Below are 14693 nucleotides of genomic sequence, written 5' to 3'. Positions count from 1 at the left end.
GTCACAGGATATTTGTTTAGAAAAAGTTTATTTTCAAAGCATACCAAGTAAAACTAGAACAGTACTAAGGTACACTTGAAATATTCAACTGTATTACTCACTGAACAAAGTACATGATAAATTAATGCAGTTCATCTTAAACATTGTCACATAGCATACTGGACAACATATTGGGTAGCAACTAACTGCATTCAATACATCAGCCATTTGCAATACTAATCACTGCTACTGCAGTTTACAGTTTGCCTGCTGGATAATAGCTGAGACAGCATAGTTAGTAAATACTGATGTCTGGGCCTGAAGTAAAATGTAACTTTTATTCATGTTTAGATTACACACAAATGGAACCAAACTGAGGCATCAATAAACATGAATGTAAATGTGGATAAATCAAAAGTACAAAAATATTGGCTAAACTAACATTTTTCCTCCTGCAGCAACCTACGCTACACAAGTCCAAAAACAACGTATCGGGTATCGGCCGTGCTTTTATGAATCACTAAAAGAAATGCATCAGCTCTCTGCCGCTCTCATCCCCCCCTTTTGGCAACAGACTCCATTATGTGATGATAAAGAAAAGCAAACGTAGAGCCTAATACTCGAGTTATAACTGAACGGAAACATCCTCGGAGACAGATTAACGGGGCCTGGGGGGGAGGGGAGACAGTCAGTGGCCTCCAGACTTGCGTCCAGCCCAGGACCTGGAGCGAGACCGTGAGCGGGACACGGATCTAGAGTAGGAGCGGGATGGAGATCGTCCCACAGGTGGTTTCTGGGAACTGGAGGTGGGGTGGTAGTCTTCACCCGGGGTGTGGGACCGAGACTGGCTCTTTTTACCTTTGGGCACGGGTCTGGAGGCTGAAGGGGAGCGGGACGCAGAGTGTTCACGGTGTGTCCTGTGGTGGTCACGAGGAGGCCCTCTGGACCTGGTGGGATGAACATCACTTAATGATAACTGTGGGTTGAAAAGTTGCAGTACAATGGCCCTCGTTTATTTTACATACTACAAGATGAGAAATTAGACTACTTGTCATTTTCATGGCTTCTGCTCCGTCTGCGTCGACTGAAGGACCGAGACCTGTAGAGAGAACAAAACACAAACCAGTTCATCAGGGCGTAACTTTGATTCTGTGCAAGAGAACAATGAGTTATAATAATTAGGCAATTAGTGTGGCTTCCTGCTTTTACTGACCCAACTGGTTTACACCATCTACAGAGGGGCTAAATTAGTCAGGATAAATATCAAACTTTTAAATCATTAAATATACTATAAAGTTGGGAAAGTTTCCTGATTTAGATCTGTATATTTTGATGCCACAGTAGTAGCAAAGTAAAGTATTGAGCCAGCTCTAATTACTACACACATTGTAGGACAGGACTGTCACTCTGCGACTAATTTGTAGATAAAGTGAGAAAACATTTGAACTATTAAAGTTACTCCAAGTACAATAAAGCAAACGCTGCCAGGACTCACTCTCTGGGGCTTTCAGACCTCCGTGGCCGGCGGTCATACGAGGGGCTCCGGGACCTGCGCCGCTCGTAGCTGCGGCTCCTGGAGCGTCTTCGGCGGCCGTCCCGATCGTCGTCGTTTCGGGAGGAACTGCGAGGGGAGTGACGCTCCTTGGTCTTCATCTGGTTAGGAGCTGGATGGAAAAATACACACCAGAACATTTGTTGTTTATAAGCTCAATAGTTTCCATACAATGCCGAATGAGGCTTTACAGAAGTTAAATGTAATGATGATTATTTTTTTTTCATACTCTTTCTGTCCCCCTGGGCAAACTGGATCTCGATCTGACGCCCACAGACCCATTTATGGTCCAGGTTGTGAAGAGCGTCCTCTGCATCCCGGACATCTTCAAACGTGCTGTGTTGTTAAGGCTTTTTATTTTGAGATTTGGAAAGTAGGGACAGAGAAGGCTGCACACATGCACAACAATTTAAGAAAATAAATAAAGAGGCTGCAACAAAGGTTGACAGCTCCTGATCATTAAAACAACATTAAAACTGAATCATTGGCCCCATTTGTGATCTCAAATTGTGAAGACAAGACAAATATTGATGATCAGATTCGGTAGGATACAAAACGTTTGGCTTGTTACCTTTAACCTTCAGCTTGATCTTTATTGTCTTGGCAGAAGAACTTGAGGTTTCCTGCTTGTCTTTGCCCAATAAACACTTTGCTTTTCCTCCCTTTGGTAGACAAATGGAAGCCTCTCCTCTTTGTATCTTCATGCTTTTGCTCTCTCTTTATTTTCCACTCTTTAATTCCACTATTGCTTGTCGCCTGGGTGTGTCTTGTGCTTGAATCTACTCTACAACCGCCTTTCAACTTTCTTTGGCGTGGGACCTCCAGAACTGTATCTTTACCATTCTAAGGCAACAACAGAAGAAATATTGGTTAGGAATAAGTTTGAATCTGAATACATGAATTATTAGACACAAATACTTCTCAGAAAATAAAATGACATTAAAAAAAACAAAACACACACATTGTCATTATCAGGTGTCGCTGAATCAACAGCAACCAAAAAGTCAGATGTAATGCTTTACAATCGCTCTGTTAAAACACCATTTCCAAATGAAAAGAATAAAGGATATTGAATGTAAGCAAATCCTCTTCCCCGCCGCGTATAGAAGTCAAGTGGAATGTAGACGTCTACTATAGGCCCATAACGACCAAACTCACGCCGTATATCCTCTGGCCTAAAGTGTCATGAAATAAGCACATTTATTCCGCTGGCTGTCATATGAAGTTAGCCGGAGCTCAGTGAGTAAGATGTACACAAGAGCCGGTGCCAGCATAGCATACGACAAAACTTATTGGCAGACAAATCAAAATGACTCTCCCACTTCACAAGGACGGTTTCTCATTTAAAATGTGTAATAGTACAAATAAAAAAAATAAAAACAGTCAAGTTCACACATCCACAGCAGACATAAAAGATAAAAATTACATGAATTGTCTATTAATAAGGTGGCAAAGTCACAGGGGTTAGAACATGACCACAACGTGTCAGATTTTATTACAGAAACATCTCAAAATCACTGATAATGTAACAGAAATACGTATTAAAGAGTGACAGTGTTTCCTGCCTACTATATCTCATCATCAGCAATTCAAGTACTTTGTATATGGATACCCAACGAATTTGAGCAAAGCATGGTTTGCAACTTAGCTTCTGATTATTCCACTTGTGTTCTTTTCATGAGCACACATGAAAACCAAATGGACCATAAATGATCTAACTATCTGCATGTTTAGATACCTTTTTTTAAATATGTGAGAGAGTATATATATTATGTGATCTGGGTGAACTTTACTAACATTGTATAATTTCCGTTTCATTAATAACGGCAAACAAAACATGTATCTTTTGAGAGACAAGTCATTAATAAGTAAATAATGTAATTTTAAAGTCACAAATTGCAGGTTACCTTCAAGGAACATATTTTTTTAGGTTAGGTTTTTAAGTAATTGTCTGATTACACGTTTATTATTTAACTGTGTTAATGGACAATAATTTGGTCGTTTTTTAATTAATACGTTCTGAGATCGGATATCAATAAATATCAAAAGTTTAATGAAGCATTTTGCCTTCTCTTTATTTCGTTTTCCACATTTAAATGGGCCGTAACATTAGCTTGACATGCTATTAGTGTTGTGTCCGTGTTCGGCTAACGTTACCGAGGTAGCTAACGTTACGATAATGTCTTGTTACGTCTGAAGAGAGGAAGACGCTGGTGGCAAAACTAAAAATAGACCGCTGAAAAATAGACACGCTCGTTAATGTTCACGTTACGCAACGTGATCCACACAAACACCACCGACTAGTATTGTAGTCACGCTACATTACTCATTTATAATATAGAGGCAGTGAGTGACGTTAGCTTCTCCCAGCTTCGTGTTTGCTAGCTTAGGTATTAGCAATCCGTATGCAGGGAAACGTGTTAAAACTATGTGATGTAAGCAGTTATATGGAACAATATTCGGTAAAACGTAACTAACACCTTTTTTTGTGTCCATCCCTAATTTGGGAATCACTCGTAACGCTGCCGTAACGTAAGTTAGCCATTTTGGTGATGTTTGCTAACTACCTAGCATTCTGTTAGCTTCACCATGAGTGCACACGCCAGAAGCGTTAAAACGACAACATACCTGGAGTCGTCTGCGATGTTTCTGACGAAGAGAGATGTATTAGGCGGCCTCAGGTACCTCGCCATGTTTTTAACGGCCCGTTGTTGTAATTATGTGGCCGTGAATTTGTTTACTATAGCAATTTTCTTTTCCACAAACCCTAACGGCTTTAACGTTACAGCAACAAGACGGGGACTGCGTGGTCTAAGTGGTACCTTCACAGTGCGCATGCGCACAGATGTACAGTCACGAAGGCAAATGGGCGCGCGCGCGCACACACACACAACCTAATCGATCCAATGATTCTATTATTTCATTTTACATGATTCCATTGCTTTTTGCATAGCAGGCATCTATGTTCACTGGTTGTGTGTCAGACTTAAGCCAATAATGATGTTGGAAGTATAGGAAAAGAGTGCCATTTGCTCAAAAAAGATAACACAATTATTAAGTAACATTTTTATTTAAATATAAATTGGTTTCTTCACTGCCAAGTTTACATCTTTTTGCTCTTCCTGATGAGAGTTGTTGAGCCCATGGTCAAGGTCTGAAATGGGACACAGGAAAAGAAAACACATTTCATTTGTGGCCAGGAGACATTACATTACATGTTAGCTTAGGATACATCATGGTGAAACAGAACGAGTGAGTTCTTGTATATACCGCACCTCAACCATCTCTCCTCCCTTGATCTCTTGGATGTGGCAGGTTTTGCCGGTGTTGCAGACCAGTTTGCCACCCTCCAGATTGACAATGCACTGCAGGTCAGAGGAGGAGACAATTCATATCACAAAAACCTGAAGAGGCAGGACTTCATGAGACACGGTTCACTCGTAGGCAGTACTCTATAACATTTTTCGGGGGGGGGGGATTACACACAGATTATACTATGAATCAGATAAGAAATCATATAGAAAAAAACAGTGATGGGACATAAAAATCGACGGTAAACTGCAAGTACAAACCTTGAGCTTCTTGCCGTCCATGGTGGTGATGTCAGCCTCCTTTCCGATGGTAAAGGTGTTGGTCACAGTCTTTCCGGGTGTCTTGGAGGTGACAACAAAGTCATTACCTTTCTGCTTGATCTCAGTAATGGGCTTGATGTCCTTGGCCATCTTGATGACCTCCTCTGGGAGTTCTGGTAAGCAAAGCACATGTGTTTTTGTTAATTCCTGCACTTACAATTGTCGCCTGTGTGGTTACATTTAACATTAGAAGGACGTCGCCGCATCAAAATAGCCACTTTGTCTTTAGCTTCCAAAGATATATAAATGTATTTATATTCGGAAATGCCAACCAGAGTCACCGGTTTCTTTTCTCACCCATGGCCTTGAGGAACGCCTCGTAGTTCTCCTGGGAGTAGACCTGCCATGTTCCATTGAAGTCCATGTTCTCGAGAAGATCTGGGTTCTCGTTCACCAAGGTGGGCTGGAGGCTGAGACAGCTGAAGCTCAACACAATGTGGAGGATGTGACTGTTGTGCTGCACCTTCTTATACAGGAAAGCAAGTGTCTAATGAGTAACAAACCCCCTCTGGAGTAATCACTGCTGTTTGAACAACCTGGAGTTCACTTACTCCTGTTGGGACAAAACCTTGGCTTCCACCAAAGAGGAATTTAGATAGCCATTTCTGTCACGTGTGATCAAAAAATTTAACTGATAAGAAATATGTACAGACTTTTTGTTTTGTATTTCAGAATTAAAATTACATTTATTTACATGATCTTCATTTACTGGGAAGTTCACAGAGCCCCGAGTGGAGTTTGAGGATTTTAACCCGCTGGATCAAAAAGAGACAATGATTTATTTAATGCACTATCAGACATATTTACATGTATTTTATTTCAGGACTCATTCATTGAAGATTAGATGAACTACATGCATGGCTGCAACCTTTCCTCAGTGTGTCGTTTAACCTCTAACGTGAGTCTCCTGACTGAGGCCCAGGAGGTTAATGACACTACGGACTGTTTGCTTTTAACAAGACATGATCTCTGCCTGCAAAATCATACATAAAGAAAGCTGCAGACCACATTTTCTTTCATACTTAATCCAAATGAGGTAGTTTACTAATTAGGAATCTGAAGATGTAATATAGTATATGTGAGTGCTGTTGAAAATGAATGAATAAAATAAAATAAAAGATTAAAGTTGCTTTATTCACAACACACAGAAACAAATGACACACCTGGTTTACAAACCGCTCTACAGACCGGTAGGGTTTTGCACTTTTCCTTATGATAGATTCTTAGTGAACACTTAAAACAAGACACTTATATAATAAAGGTTCAACGATAAAATGTAATGAGACAGTAGCACAAGAAGAAGTCGGCAAAAGTCAAAAGTCGGCAAACTGGTTCTCTCAATCAGCAAGCTAATGTTAGCTCATTTATGCTACTGTGAGCTGACATCCAGGTGCTTATAATATATAAGTTAGCGGACATACCAGACCAAGTAAGTCTGTATAGCAACGAACCCTCTGAGTGTATTTTTAATTGAATATATTTTAATTGATTAATGGTTCATTTTACTGCTTATGAATTCAACTTATTATTTGGGGGAATTGGTGCAATTTCCTCTTTCAAAATAATCAGCTCAATCATTTTGATAAACAAAACTTTGCAATTCTGCATCTCCATTGCAGGAAAAACCTGACATTTTCTATGGTATACACTGTTTAGAATTTAAATGATATAGACAGTTTGCAATACAGGCAATCACATAATTGATCAAACCTTAATGGACATTTTTCAAATCCCAATAAAGTTTCCTAACACATGAACAATCCAGCATCATTCCATCTCATCATCTATCACCTTCAGCTTCTTCTTTCTCTCCTAATTCAGATGGAAAATCACCATCTCAAGCATAAAAACCCATCTCCACAGCGTGCGCTGGCAGCTTATCCCCGTGCTTGTAAACGCTCACGGTCACGTCGACCTTCTCGGAGCCGTACTGGTTGCGCACGAAGATGCTGTATTTTCCAGAATTCGCCATGTTGACGTCGTTGATGGTGATGGTGCTGCACTTGGGCTCCCTAGTGAAGGTAAACTGGGTGTGGTTCGCGATCTCCTTGTCGTTACGAAGCCAGATGACCTCTGGGGCTGGTTCGCCGTCGATGAAGCACGTCAGACACAGAGACTGAAGAGAGGACGAGGAGCAGTCAGGAAAGTATGAAATAAAAAATGAAAATGTTAGGCCTTCAACCACACAAAAATGATGACGATAACACCACAACATAGTATAATTGAGTATGAATGTGTCTCTAAGTAGTACTGCTTCCATGACAATGTCGTACCTTGCCTTCCATGATGGCTACCACATCAGGAAGACCTTTTGTCACTTTGGCCCGATCTGAAACAAAACAAGCGACAATAACTCCCTGCTGACACGCACTGTAGACTCTTTGAACCTTTGTTGTGGGCAGAAATATCTCAGGATTCACACATAACCCGTGACTCACTTTTCTCAGCAATGGCCCCTTGCCTGAGGGACGAACACAAAGGGTCAAATCAATATGACGTCGCACGGCGTCAGGCAACAATAATCTGTCCTGAGATGTTTTCAACTAATAGTTTGTTACCTCTGACTGCTCAGTGTTTTCTGTTAGTGCCACTGCAAGCCATGCTAGACGCATCATCTACTGCATGTAGCGCAGCACTTACTTCAACCTCTGGTGCTCCAGCAAGGCATCCGCAAACACTATTGAAGAGGAAAATAATCAAGATTATTATTTATCTGCTATGAAATTCTTTTCTTAATCTGAAATTGTCTTTTAGATCCTTCAGAGCAAACTTTCCACCCACCTTGTCCAGACAGGTCGAGATACCGTTTGTGTGTCTCTTTGCCGTCGAACATCTCCAATGTGTATTTGCCTTTATCCTTCTCTGTTGGGTTACAGATTTCAATCCAGACTCTCTCCGCATTGCTGCCAGGCTTTGTCCTGGTTTCCTGGTCAATCCTCTTCTCCCTGCACGGAAGGAAGCAAACACATTCCTTTGTACGTCAGCTTTACACCGAGACTTACAAAACATGGTATGGACATAATCCTGCTTTTCCCCTGGACCAAAGCACTGGTCTTGGTTCTAAAAAACTAAGTGCATCTTTTTCTTTCTTATCACATCTTTATGAGTCAGAGGAAAGTAATGTGAACTCTGAAAATTCAGCTGTAGTGACATGTTACAATTCAGACTGGAATCACACAAAACTCATTTTATTCAGGACTAAAAACACTTGTCAGTCTGCATCACACGAGTCAGATTTCCTTCAGCTGTTTGTTCTCTTTTGTAAAGGCTATCCTCAAAGCCCCCAGCAGGTGGGGCTAGTAGCCTTACTATGGAAACCGATTTCACCCTCAACCATGTCATAATCATGTTTCAGTTCACCCTTTAAATAATTTAAAATGTATTAAATCTAATGTCACAGAGTCTTTCAATTAGATAAAATGCACATGCACATGCACGATAGTTAAACAATCAATCCAGTGGAACAGCTTTCTCTCTTTCATATTTCTTATTTTATGGACTGTTCATTTTATTCATCTATGCAAAACTCAAACTGATATAGTTGGCATGTTTAAAAACTTTAAGCCTCCTCTAGAAGTTCTGGGGTTTTCAAAAATGTTTGGCTCCACAGAATTATTGGTATTGATCGATCATAACAGATGATAAGTAGGATGAACCAGGTGTTTCGGTGTCCAGATGTGCCTAAAGCTGCCACATGAGAATGTTTGCATGAAGACAAGACATCAAGATCCAGCTCTACTTTCTTTTTATGCTCTATAGTCTGCTACTGTGGCTGTGATGATTACCTCCAGTAATAGACCACTTCTGTGGCTTGCGTTAAACAATGTGACCACACTGCTAGATGTTCTGAACACAAAATAAACATTAAGCTACTTTTCATTTGCTTTTGGAAGAAGATGCACGTAGGGTCTTAGGTCAGAGAGGAGCTCTGCATGTGGACTCACTTGAAGAGCCAGCTGGTCTTCAGGTAGGTTATATAGTATTTGAGTGAGCAGTAGAGCATGAAACCCACAGCGGTGCTCTGAACCTTCAGTGGGCTGGCAGACAAGGCTGCAGAGACGGAGAGAGAGAGAGACACGGCAGAGCTCCTGGTTATTTAATGCCACAGTTTGCATTCAGTTTCATTCAAACGCATTCATATTCCGAAACAACACACACAAGAAATAATTAACATGGCTTTCAGTTCAGTATCGTCCTCATCCCAAACACAGCAAATCTGCTGTAAATTCATTGGCACATTTCACAAACGTAGAGCTTCCAGCTGTGAATAACTCACCACACTGTTTACTCAGCTGCTGGAGAAGCTTGTCGTACTCTGTGAATAAAAAGAACAACGAAGCTTTCAGACAGTCTTTTATATTGATTATGGAACTCAATAAACAATAAACGCAAGATGAGTGGTAGGTAGCTGAATACCGAGGATGCATAATGACGTCACACCGTCTCACCGTCATCCAGTAACTCTAAAGTGCTGACGTCCTCTCCTCTCCCGTCTGACACCACAGCTCTGAACGAACCCGCCTCTTTCTTGGTAACCTGAGGGGGAAAAAACATCCAATCCTTATTCATAGGTTCTCTGATGAAATATTGATGACTCCGGGGAACAACCAAACACTTTAATTCATCTTTTATTTAAACTTAAAATACACCCCAAGGTGAACCTTGGAACATTTCACAATAATACAAGAATAAGAGAAATCATATAAACATTAACTGACTGCTTGTCTTGTTTTGTCTCACTACACAGCTACCATTCATAAATGCTGGTTCACACTTGCCTGAGCTCTTTAACTCTCCTCCCCACCTCTAGTAGTCTGAAAATAGAGCAGAATTGTTTGAAATACCTGCGGGATGGTGAGTGTGCTGACCCCTGATGACTGGTCATACACGACTCGGGTCACCGCCGCACCTTCTTTAAACCACTTGAGTGACGTGTCCTTGTTTGTATTTGTCACCTAAGTATGGAGAAATAAAAGTCCTCAAAAATTGATTGTTTTACGAATGAAATAGTGAAATCTTTGTAATAAATGCAACCCTGTAAAGGTTTGTCATTTTGGCGAAACTAAATGAGAAGATTGACATGATTCTCCCGCAACGGAAAAGTGCAAAAAGCACCAGGAAGTCACCTAAAATGTCAAAATATTCCTTTGATAATTATTAATATTAAAAGTGGAACATTGTCTTTGCTCTGAATGATGTGGGAACTTAGCAACAAACTCAGCAAATTTTACAATATAAATGATTTTATAAGTAATGGTGAAAGATGAAACATTTCTGGGCTCTCAATATGATGGTAGGCTAATTCTCTTATTGCCATTAGCAAATCTATTATGTGCAAAATGTACCTTGCACTTTATAATCAGTTCACAATCCTCATTTACACGCCACGACAAGTCTTCCTGGAAATACGGTCCTTGGGAACAGAGAGAACAGAACACACGATTATCCCGCTAGAAGCAGGGACCACCAGACAATCATTTATTCAGAGCAACCACTCAAACACAAATGCATCGTTATATGGCAATCTATGGCAATTACTGACAGTGACAGCTGCCTGAAATAAGAGTGGTGGGATAATTCAGAACAGCATTCAGGCAATAAACACGTCCCACTTTAATATCTGCTTGCATCATGCTGTTCTGCACGTAATAGACAAAATGTGCTGTGTGGACTCTGAGTGTCACGAGTACTTTGAACAGTAGACAGTTTGTAAGGCAGTCTGTTTGCACAAGCGGCCATTGGGGCATTGGCCTCCAGACACAAAAGAGTTGTATAGCTTCTCCTTATCACATCTGAGAGCTCAGGTGATAAAAACACAGAGTTCAGTAGCAAAGGAGGCTTCCTTTCTTTCCTTTCGTCTCAAGAGGTTTGGACAAGATGAAGCAGCCGTGTCAGGACACAAAAACATCATCAAAAAGCTATTGCAACTATTAGATCTAATTATATTTATTATAAAATATGTTAGTAATGTTTGGAGACTTCTCACCAGATTTCCTCTGATGGTCACGCCGGTTTTTATGAGCCAGGGCCAGCGTCTGACGAAACTCTGACAGAGACACAAACAATATCAGAGTACAAAACAGTAGAATCATGGAGGTCATATGGGGAGAAGTGATGACGATCTGTTGCTCCAAAAGGTTATTTTACTTCCAAAATAATCTCAACTTCATTTTGAACTGTTCGGCCAATCGTAGAAGGGGTTTATGTGTGGGGTGAGGAAGTGGACTTTTGAGTGAAGGTTGCCAAAATAGAAATAAATCAGAATAAAAACAGACACAAAATAATCGTATGAATTGGGATCAGGTCGTTCATGTGCCGTACAACAACATGTATAAAGCAACACAAGAGAACATAAGCATAGGATCATTTATTCATCCATTCTTCCCTGAAGTCATTGGGGCACAAATCAGGTCCTCTAATTGTTGTTGAAAGAAGCAGGTAATTAAAAAGATATTTTCCAATCAGAAATAAATGCTGATAAACAATGACTTTTCCACATTCCACTAAAACAATTGAGGCCTACATGTCTCTCCTGGGCCTGTAACTTGGACTTTTAAAAGTAGACACAAAAAAGTCTTGATTATTGTGGTTTTTCATACTTCATTCAATTATTTTTGAAAATGATATTTATTTAGGACCTAAACATTCAAAACGCTTCTCTAGTCTGCCAGGAATAAATATGTGGTGGGGAAATTCTGAATTATTTATTGCTGTCCTAAAGCAGAGGGTTTCAGAGGGCCTCCCCAGCGGGGCTCCAAACTGTTTCAAGGGAGGCTCAGTGAATAGATGTGGAAAATATTACATTAGTTATCAAAAGAAGATCACGTAAAAAAGACTAAATGTGTGATGTGAGATTTGGTTAAAGAGATAGTTTAAAGATAAAGTGGTTTTGGGGAATCTTTACTGTTCTTAATAAATAAATGCCTTAGTACAGACATTTATATGTATTTGGTGTAGTATGAAGTTATGTAAAACAGCACATAAGATTATCTTGACTCAATTATTGAGCGTATGTGGAATTCAATAAGATAATTATGATCTCATATAGTTTACTTGAGCAAAACTAAGATTTGTCTGAGGGGAGGCCAACGCGGAAGTGCCAAAGGCTGCAATTCCTCAAATGACCACTTGAGGATGGCTCCAAACGCAAGCAATCCCCATAGATCACAATGTTAAAATGCCCAAATTAACAGCCTGGTACAAAAAACGTGTTTGGTCTCTATAGTCTACGTCACTTTCAGGAAGAAACATTTCATCATTGTGTAAAATCTAGCTAATGTGATGTCTCATTTACATTAAAGCCTGTTCTGTTCTATTGTCCCTCTGCAATTGTCCTTGTCTCTTTATCATGGTATGTAAAAAAAAACCTCAATGACAGCTTAGTGGCACCATGAGTAAAAGACTCACTCTGATCCACAAAGACCAAAGTGGATTGGTTCTTGGCGCGGCCGTCCTTCAGCTGAGCCGTGTACGAGCCCTCGTCCTCCTGAGAGAGCTGGTCAAACAGTATCTCCACCAGACCTTTGGCCTTGTCGAAGTTGATCTTACGGTGCTGCAAAAGAGCAAACAAGCATTGCCACACACGCAGCACACATCAGCTCATGTGCGGACAGATGATCCGCGATGGCAGGTAGACACGCCTCTTGCAATCTATTCTAGATGGTTTGTCATGCAGAGAGAATATAGTGTGAATCGGTGCTTGAAAAGGGACTGAAAACGACAAAATGAGCAGCGTAGATGAAATATTTATTTTTTCTAACACACTCACACCCACACACACACACACACACACACACACACACACAAACAAACAGGAGGCAGCCTCGTTTTCATGACTTTTATGTTCATCGAGATAAGTGTATGCCTTGCATGTTGATAGGCCTCAGTGGTGGATGTGATTTGTGATGTATGGCAAGCCTGAGGGCCCTAATCAGCCAAATGGCTTTTGAATTCGCAAACCTCAGCTGTGATCATTTCGAAATAACGTGTGATCAGTACTGTTCAGATGGAGCTCTGATATTGAGAAATAATGGTATAAATGAAAATGCAACAGAAGCGATGAATGCATGCCGCTGAATACGAAGCAGTCGCCCCGACTCGCACAAACACAGTCACACAAAATGTATCTGACAGAGTTGTGAAAGCACGATAAATACGCTGTGTTGTATTTGCTGTTCTCTCTGTGGACACATCAGTGGAAGGTTCAATAACCCAGACGGCAGCGCTGATTATTTTTAACTTGGTGTCACAACACATGTGAGTGCTGAGGATGTTTGTTCACATTCTGTTATTGTTCCTTGATGATTATACTGTTTTCATTTTGGGTCATATGGTCGCACTCCAATTGTACTTTAAAGTGAAATCACTCACTCGCTATTTTCCACATTCGTCCTTGCTGTAGCGTTACATTATCTTGTCAATAACAAGTTGAGAATGTTTATGTTTTTTGTTGCAAATAGCTTTGGCTTTCACTGAGCCGTTTTATAATAGTAAATCAATCTGGAGGACATTTCTGAGATATATGTGAAACACATATTAAAGATGGAGTAGGCAGTATATTTTTGTGGCATCATTGGGCAAAAAAATTCCATAATAAACTTTTAGCATATTGTAATTCAAGTAGTACCCCAGGGTCGGCAGTTTTCTGGAAAAGACAAAACAAGTTTGAAATCACAGCCCTCCTCCTGCAGCTCTCTTCAGACCGAATCAGACTGAATTTTCTTTTCTTTTCAGAAGAAGCACTGACTAATGAATGAAGTACTTTATACACGGTTAGGTAGTTTAGTCCAGGAATGGTTCCCAACCTGGGGGTCAGGGGCGCTCAAGAGAGTCACAAGATAAACCTGAGGGTTGTGAGATGATCATGTAGAGGTTAATCATGTGTAATTTGTGAGACAAATCTGTGTATACATTATTATTTTTTTTACTTTTTCCCAATCTTTGTTTTACTTTTTACATACGTTGGCGAGTTTGGCATCTTTCGACCTCAAAGCCTTATTTACAGTAAATGAAACCATCTTAGAAGTTTACAGGGATTGTCTCTTTTGGTGGAACTGCTACAAACGCCTAGACATCTGCAATGTGACATTGGTGAACTGTTTCTTTAACCGAGAAAAAACGCTCAACATTTCAGAATCGCTGAACAAATCCGATTCAGAGGACTGGGATATATTGATATGATGGTTAGTCTCACCAAACTCCCTGTAACTTAACTGAACCTAACACTAAAATCACTGGCCAAATACAACATAGTGTGATTAGTGATTGTTACAATTGTAGTATATATTACAGATTTTGCTCACACTTCACTCTCATGCACCGGTGAAATTATTTGCAGAAATGATGGTTTGGTGAGTCCAAATGGGCCCCAGATTTCTCCTTGAACTATCTTTTTAAATATCCACCAAATACAAACGTGGCAACCATGAATTTGTCAACTTGATGAGCAGCAGGCTGACAACTAAAGTGCTCTGCCATGCGCTCAAAAAAGTAGAGTATCAATTAGTCTCCTTCCAGAATATAAAAGCCAT

At 40.3% G+C, this 14693-nt stretch overlaps 3 protein-coding genes across 7 annotated transcripts in view; all 3 read right to left on the bottom strand.

Annotated features, from left to right (window-relative positions):
• Positions 1–11: 11 nt before the first annotated feature.
• srsf10a (serine and arginine rich splicing factor 10a) lies at positions 12–4358 on the bottom strand. Of its 5 annotated transcripts, none has more exons than XM_076106809.1 (6): positions 4160–4358; positions 2602–2706; positions 1761–1864; positions 1475–1643; positions 1028–1078; positions 12–944 (listed from the first exon to the last, which is right to left on the bottom strand). In XM_076106809.1, exons 1-6 carry the CDS (start codon positions 4222–4224, stop codon positions 668–670), a joined length of 771 nt encoding a protein of 256 aa, XP_075962924.1. In that variant the 5' UTR covers positions 4225–4358; the 3' UTR covers positions 12–667. The 5 variants fall into 5 exon arrangements, with proteins under 5 accessions (XP_075962924.1, XP_075962927.1, XP_075962926.1 ...); XM_076106812.1 differs by having other exon boundaries at positions 12–926; positions 4160–4357; XM_076106811.1 differs by lacking the exon at positions 2602–2706 and adding an exon at positions 2084–2374 and having other exon boundaries at positions 1761–1867; positions 4160–4319.
• Positions 4359–4634: 276 nt separating this feature from the next.
• fabp10a (fatty acid binding protein 10a, liver basic) lies at positions 4635–5527 on the bottom strand. The gene is made up of 4 exons (XM_076106693.1): positions 5461–5527; positions 5104–5276; positions 4807–4896; positions 4635–4685 (listed from the first exon to the last, which is right to left on the bottom strand). The coding sequence occupies exons 1-4, from the start codon at positions 5525–5527 to the stop codon at positions 4635–4637; spliced, it is 381 nt and encodes a 126-aa protein (XP_075962808.1).
• Positions 5528–7000: 1473 nt separating this feature from the next.
• The window catches only part of myom3 (myomesin 3), a 47339-nt gene continuing 39646 nt past the window's right edge, over positions 7001–14693 (bottom strand). The window contains exons 25-36 of the mRNA XM_076106692.1: positions 12571–12715; positions 11150–11209; positions 10509–10576; positions 10008–10118; positions 9612–9699; positions 9440–9478; positions 9108–9213; positions 7945–8108; positions 7804–7840; positions 7602–7624; positions 7437–7492; positions 7001–7279 (exon numbers count right to left, since the gene is read on the bottom strand). Of these exons, the coding sequence (XP_075962807.1) occupies positions 7001–7279; positions 7437–7492; positions 7602–7624; positions 7804–7840; positions 7945–8108; positions 9108–9213; positions 9440–9478; positions 9612–9699; positions 10008–10118; positions 10509–10576; positions 11150–11209; positions 12571–12715 (1176 nt within the window). The remainder of the gene's footprint in view (positions 7280–7436; positions 7493–7601; positions 7625–7803; positions 7841–7944; positions 8109–9107; positions 9214–9439; positions 9479–9611; positions 9700–10007; positions 10119–10508; positions 10577–11149; positions 11210–12570; positions 12716–14693) is intronic.

Source organism: Anarhichas minor, unplaced genomic scaffold, assembly GCF_050575085.1.
Source record: "Anarhichas minor isolate MPS153535 unplaced genomic scaffold, ASM5057508v1 ptg000035l, whole genome shotgun sequence".
NCBI classification, from domain to species: domain Eukaryota; kingdom Metazoa; phylum Chordata; class Actinopteri; order Perciformes; family Anarhichadidae; genus Anarhichas; species Anarhichas minor.
Note: the sequence above shows the minus strand (reverse complement) of the source record. Positions and strands in the feature narration are given on the sequence as shown.